At 50.3% G+C, this 6,548-nt stretch overlaps 1 protein-coding gene across 1 annotated transcript; it reads left to right on the forward strand.

Annotated features, from left to right (window-relative positions):
* Window positions 1–5,231: 5,231 nt before the first annotated feature.
* Window positions 5,232–6,548, forward strand: ETH_00013985 (uncharacterized protein; the record flags this gene model as incomplete). Its single annotated transcript, XM_013378101.1, has 1 exon — window positions 5,232–6,548. The coding sequence occupies one exon, from the start codon at window positions 5,232–5,234 to the stop codon at window positions 6,546–6,548; it is 1,317 nt and encodes a 438-aa protein (XP_013233555.1).

The raw sequence follows: 6,548 nt of genomic DNA on the forward strand, positions 1-6,548 counted from the left end.
AAGCCACGCCGCTCATGGCGTTATGTTTTAGTCTGTGGAACAAACACTCCATTGCAATTTGGGTTTGCGGTGCAGAAGAGTTGGCTTTGCAGGAACAGGAGTCCGACGCATCAGCAGCTCTCCAAAAGTTGACTGCTCATGTTGCGGCAATTCATGCAGCCTGTGGCTTTGAAAGTAGGAAACCTGTAGACTTCCTTGATCATAAATGCGCGTTAGAATCCCAAAGATCTGTGATTATGAACAAGAAGTGATGTGGTTTGCGAACAGAGGAAGCCTCTGTGGACTGCCTTCGCATGCTGGAGCAGATTGAAGCCCGCCTAGACTCGCACCTTGCGATACTTGCTAAGCACGAAGGCAACACGCCACTCAAATAGACTACCTATTCGAACGGCAGCACTTATGCGCACAACGTAGCTTCAGTTGATATCAGCAGATGCGTCTTCTGCGCTTCAGCTGCTTCCCAGGATCTCCCCAACAGCTAATTGAGTCTCCTTCATCAAACTTCTTTTCCTGCAGCTGAGAACCCAGAGCTAGTACATCAGCTTGAGAAGGCGAAGGAAAAGCAACGTCGTGAAAGGGCACGGCAAGAAAAGCTGGCCAGGCAGCATCTCAAAAGTGACGAGAGACTTCAGGTGAGCTTGAAAGGGGCCTTCACTGCACAGCATTAACACAGTACTAAGGCTGGAAGAACTGAATCAATTTCTCACAGGTTTTCACCACTAGAAGGAGATATGCCTGTTGTGGGTGGAATGAGCTGCAGATGTCACGTCAGTCTGGAGAGACCCTGGTCCGGGGACCTCGAAGAGCGGTAATGTTTCGTTCTAAGCCATTCTACAAGCAGGAAGAGGTGTGTAAAGGAAACAGATATGCCTCCGACTCTAGATTCACAAGAAGCGGGGTTTCCTCAGTCGTCCAACAGCCGACCACACCACAAGCTTCCTCACAGCACACAAGTGCGCTGCCAGCCACGTTTTCTCTCTTTTGCAGGCTAGTAGGAAGGAAGTTGGGCAATCCGAAGCAGCACTTGATTACGAACTGTACTTCCAGTAGTTTCGTGAGCACCTTGCCATTTCATTGCTCCTTTATTCATGCTCGTCAGTGGAAAGACAACTTGAAGGCAGACTAGCTCGAATTTCATTATTAACGAGCACATAATAGAAACCTCGCGCACCCTTTCTTTTTATGAGACAGACAGACAGCTTGAATTTCCCTAAGTACCTTCCTAGTCCTACGGAAAGCATTTTCACGCGGTGACGATCTTTTTGGAGTAGCCGCTGCCTAACAGCTCACGAGTAGGGAATGCATTGAGCAGTATGGGAACACAAGAACCTGAGGTAATACATAGGGGTTGTACCATTACCTTAAAGAAGTCGCAGATATTTAATGGGCGGGCATCGCAAAACAGTGGCGATTGGTGGGCAGTACTGACTTCCATAATGGATAGGGTCGCTTGCTGCAACGGTTTAGTCTAATTAGCGAGCATGCGCCGATACCATCCCCCGACAGTCCATCCAGACAATGATCCTTTGCATTGCGGGAAGTTTAAAACAACTTTACTTACTTTTTTGAGACTGTTAAACATGGCATTTTTGAAGCACGGTAGCGTCTGGCACACTGGCATATTTTCAAGAATTGCTTTGGGAGATATGCACGGCAACATCTGCATGAAACGGACTAGTTCTGCGCTGTACCGCGCCTGCACTTCCAGAGTTCCAGCACTGTCAAGCAATGCAGTCCCCTTCAAATCTACCTGCAGTGGGTGTGTTCTTCGAACTTGATTGATGCAGAAATGCTTTCCAAAAGTCAGACAGAACCATAGGCAAAAGAGGATGAGGGCCTCTCAGCTAGACGGAAAAGTGCCCGCAGGCTTGAACAAAATGCGAATTCACGTGTCTCATCAAATTTCTGTTAACTCTTGCATTGGTCTTCTTTGACAGAACGCGATTTGCACTGAATCCGCTAGAGTCCTAAGTACTTCCCTTGATTCCCAGCATGTTTCCTCGTTTAGAAACTTTTTTTTGAGGCACTTTTTGCATCCCGTGTCGTATGCGTCTTCTTCAGTAGCACATGGAGTACTATCTGCTGACTGCATTTCCAAACGGAGTTCCCTTCCCAGACCTCCAGATAGATCGAACACACCTGATAAAAATCAAGCTTCGCGTCATCAAACGAGCACCATTTCCGGAACTAACTAGCCTCAGCTCAAAGGCACGCAGCAGGCTGTTGGCATGCCTCCGACAAACAAACTGACAGGCTTTTGACAGCGCTGTTTCGTAGGGCTTTCATCGGGCTTATCTCTCAACAGAGCTGCACCTCAACTGGGGGGACACGTGGGCCTGCTAAATTTATCCACGGCATTTGGTAACAGAAAAACCAGACATGCCTGTTGGAAACGCAACGCAGCTTTTTCTATCTACGTCATGTTCCAGCGTAGTGGAGTCCTAATGACAGCAAAGTCTAACGAAGCGGCTGGCATTCTTCACTCGAAGGCAGTAGAAAGACGGTAGTACCACTTCAAGTCAGTTAAAATGAGTAGCGATGCCAGTAGGAGTCCGAGCCGCGCGATATGTCGGGCTGTGAATTAATTGCACAGCACCTCCAGAGCGTGCATCGGGTACAACGCATCCTCCGCCTGGCAACACTGCGCTCATAGCAGCCCTTTGGCTGGCGGCGGCAGCTGGCGGAGAAATGCTTGTCGCTCCCGCGTCCGGCAAAAGAAACCGGACACAGGGTGACTGGAAACGTGAAGGGCTAGGTAACACTGGAGATGCCTGCATTAACTTCGTTGGGAATGAGCCTGCGAAGACTGGATTTTGCGGCACTAAAACAGCCTGCGGAAGCTCTAAAGCTGGTGCCGCAGCTGCTGTAGGAATTTGAGTTGTTGGAACTACAGGGTATGCGACAGGCCCTGAAGGGTTAACGTTGGATGCCAATGGATATCCAACATGACCGCCGCAAGGAGGGACTATGCATGGCTCTCTACACGGCCCGCAGTGCTCGTCAGCACTAAGCCACTTCGGATGTTCCTCCATGGTGACACAATTTCCAGGGGAGAGGAATGTTACTAGTGGAGGGGGTCTTTTCCCTCTCCTTCGACCAGAGCGCATACGACGTGGAAGTGTCTTCAGTTTTCCATGTGCTATTCTTAGGTCCGCGGCAGCTTCTTCTAGTGTCCATTCTGCCATCCCCATTGTCACTTTATCCCGCGGTTCTAGGAAGTGGCAGTTTACCTGAAAAGAACACTTACAGACCTTGTCAAAACGGGTAGTGTGGGGCCGCAGCAGAATATCTGGGCATCTGCCGCTGGCGAGAAACAAGTTGCACCCAAAACTGAGTCACAGCGGCTGAAACTGGCTTCCTATCTGTACACAAATACTGCAATCTACTTATGCGCCTGCACTTTCATGTATCCATTGGCTATTTGCCCTTTTAATAATCATTCTACAGCCCACCACATAGTTGCCCATTGCCTCATTCGTCTTTGCTCCTTACTTGGTGCAACTTTCGCTGCGCTGCCAAGATGAAACAGCCTGCGGCGAGGCATCTCGCTGGCGCATCTGGCGGTGGAGGCTCGGGTGAGCTCAAGTAGTATTCATATGTTAGCGCCAAATCAATTACAGAAGCCTCATGCTTTATCTCGAGGTCTTCAAATATCTTCCTTGCCCTTGACATACGGCGGGCCATTGGAGGATGTTTATGGCAGTGGCATCCGCAGCAAATGATGCTGCAACAACAACGAATCCTTGCACAGAGCTTCCCTCTATTGCGAATCCACTTGTGGCGGACAGCTTGCGCTTTCCGGAAGGATGGTGCAACAGCTATGAAGGCGTCGAGTGCCAGATGGTAATGTCGGCAAGCGGTATTGACGAAACTGAAGTCAACTCGGCACCTCCCGGGCGCGGTGAATGGTGCAAGCAATCGCTCGATCAGCAGTAAAGGAGCCTCCAAATGGTCAAGTCCTTTTAACAAGGCTATCCTTTCTTTGGCTAGGCAATCTCCAAACGTCATAACTTCTTCTCTCATGCGATACGCTGTGGCGAGAAGGAGTGCACGGCCGGCGTCGCACATAACTAGTCGTGCAGCAGTACCAAGGCCAAATATCTCTTGCCGCTGCCTAATTTGTACTATTTTTTGTCCTCGGCTTCGTTTCTTCCCATCTTCATAGGGAAAGTAGTGCCCGTCTGTACAGTACAGCCAACAGAGATGACGAGATCCAGCATACACCGCTCTGCCTAGCATCAATTGTTGCTGAATCTTTGTGGCTTTTACACATCATAACAAGCACAGTAGTTATTATGCAGGCAGTGGCATCACTGGCACTTTTCTCTGCGTTTCACATAGATTCTAAAGGATAATCCTCTGAAGGGCCCACTGCCGAGGGAAAATCGCATTCCTAAACATATTCAACAGATCAGCAGTGTCTGATATGCTTACCGTACTTCTTGCAGTGTCGCTTGCGACCACGCGTGTGGCAGTGGCCGCGTCCACCGGCGCCCATTTTGTCACAAAAGCACAGTTAGTAACGGAAAAGGTAGGAATCACCGATTATGGTGGAAAAGTGCCTGTTAATATTGTATAAAATGGGTGTATAAAGTACTCCGTGGTATTCGCGTTTACAAGCGACTCAAGTCGTGACGCACTATCGTCTTCCTCGAATTGGAGTTCTGGAGTGAGGGTCACCAACAAGTCGATACACTTGAGAACGGTACCACAGTTCGATCCCTAGTTCCCTCAGTAGCCCTACATAAATCCATTCCAAAAATGTGTGGGAGGTCTTTCACTCCTTCGAGCCTGAATTATCCAAGTGCTACAAGTCGAAAAACTTGAATAAATGACCCATGAGACAGGCCACGTACCCTCGCACATCATCGAGGTCAGCATCTTTGCCCGGTAAATCTCCTTCGGTGCAGTTTACAGCGCAGTTCCTAAATTAATTCGAAGCCAGTAATACACTGAAGGGAACGATCCAGCTATATCTGCCTGCGGAAGAATGCAGGCCAACAGCGGTTTTCCGCTTGGGGCTCTGTGGCGGTGCGGCCTGATGCTGGCTGCAGCGCAGCTATTCCGGCGTAAAGCAGCAAACAGTACAAAAAATTTGAAAACGAGATTGGAGCGAAAAATTGATCAAAAAAGGTAACATAGGATGTGGGCAGGGCTTCATTGCCCCTCGCAGGCGGTCACTGCGGAGAGCCAAGCTCAAGGGTGCTCGGTGAACACACAGCTTCTGCACAATGGGGCGTCACAGAACTCACGTGACGGAGACCATCCAGGGGGACCCAAACTCACGTGGCATTCTCGTTGCAGGAGCCCAAAGTGTTCTTGAAGCAACGGCGGCCAGAATCCGCAATGAGGTTGCAAGCCTCGACGGCGACCTGCTCGACGAAAAGCTGCTGCTAATGCAGCAAATCGATCACCTTGATGCTGCTTTGTCACTACTCGAGCGGGTTTTACCGGCGGGGTCAGACGCCGCTGTCAAGTTGTGCCCCGAAATGCTGTGCGAGGCCTGCCGTCACTTGAACATGTCCGTACACACGATGCTAGCCCTTGCGCCTAAGTTCCGAGAGGCAATATGCCACCGTTTATCCAAGCAACTTGGCACCTGTCTGAGTAGTAGATTTGACTGCTTTTTACGGCGCCGCACTCCTGTGGAAATGTCCCCAGAAAAACGAAAGAGCCGTCTACGCGTGCAGCTTGAAAAGCTAGAGAAGCAGCATGAGGATTGTCTATTAGATTTGCTCCTTAGTCTTGAACATCTGACAACATTGGAAGTGGTGCCTCCACCTGACGCGCCAGCCCGTTGTGCCGAGGGGTGTCGGTATGTATTGTCCGGTCAAGCAAAACTCCATCAGTCGCATGCGATGGTTTGCCAGTTACTGGTTGAAGAGGATGATTTATTGCTTCCTATTCTCGAATGGCAGTTGGGTGCAGCTGCGTCAGATTTCGCAGTTGCCAGGGCAGTGCTTGACCGTCTCCCCAGACCCAAAGCAAGACGAGCGAAGGCTAAAATTGAAAGTCACTCTCCGCCTCAGGCTACTGTTAACGTTCGCTGCGAAAGCAAAGCACAAATTGTCTCGTGCCCTGTCCAACGAGAGTCCAGCATGAGGTTGGACGAGAGCTTCCCAAATCCTTCTCCTAGAGAGCCGAGGAGCCGTTCACTTCTATCTCCTGTAACAGCGCCAAGGAGAAACACCGACCAGCGCCGTGGAAACGGCTACACTCTCCAGGAGCCCGCGGCTCCAGCCACTTCACCACGAAAAATTTACGATACAAGCACTCTCCAGAGTGACTGCCTTTACTCCTGCGGAAACAGCCGACCAAGATCGCCCGCCTCCAGCTCTGTTCCAAACCTTGGTGCCTTGGGTCCATGCGACCTGTGCAGCTCAGGGACTGCTTTTAGACAAAAATATAGTCCAACGAGTGACCGCTACAATTACATGGGGACAGATTGTCCAGTTCGCACGGGGGGGCGCGTCAGCCCGTTCGACTCGAGAGTAGCAGACTATGCTTCATGGGGATCGGTGGTCGGCAGTGACTACCGCCGTCGATAA

Source organism: Eimeria tenella, genomic scaffold, assembly GCF_000499545.2.
Source record: "Eimeria tenella Houghton genomic scaffold, Eth_scaff73, whole genome shotgun sequence".
NCBI lineage: Eukaryota > Apicomplexa > Conoidasida > Eucoccidiorida > Eimeriidae > Eimeria > Eimeria tenella.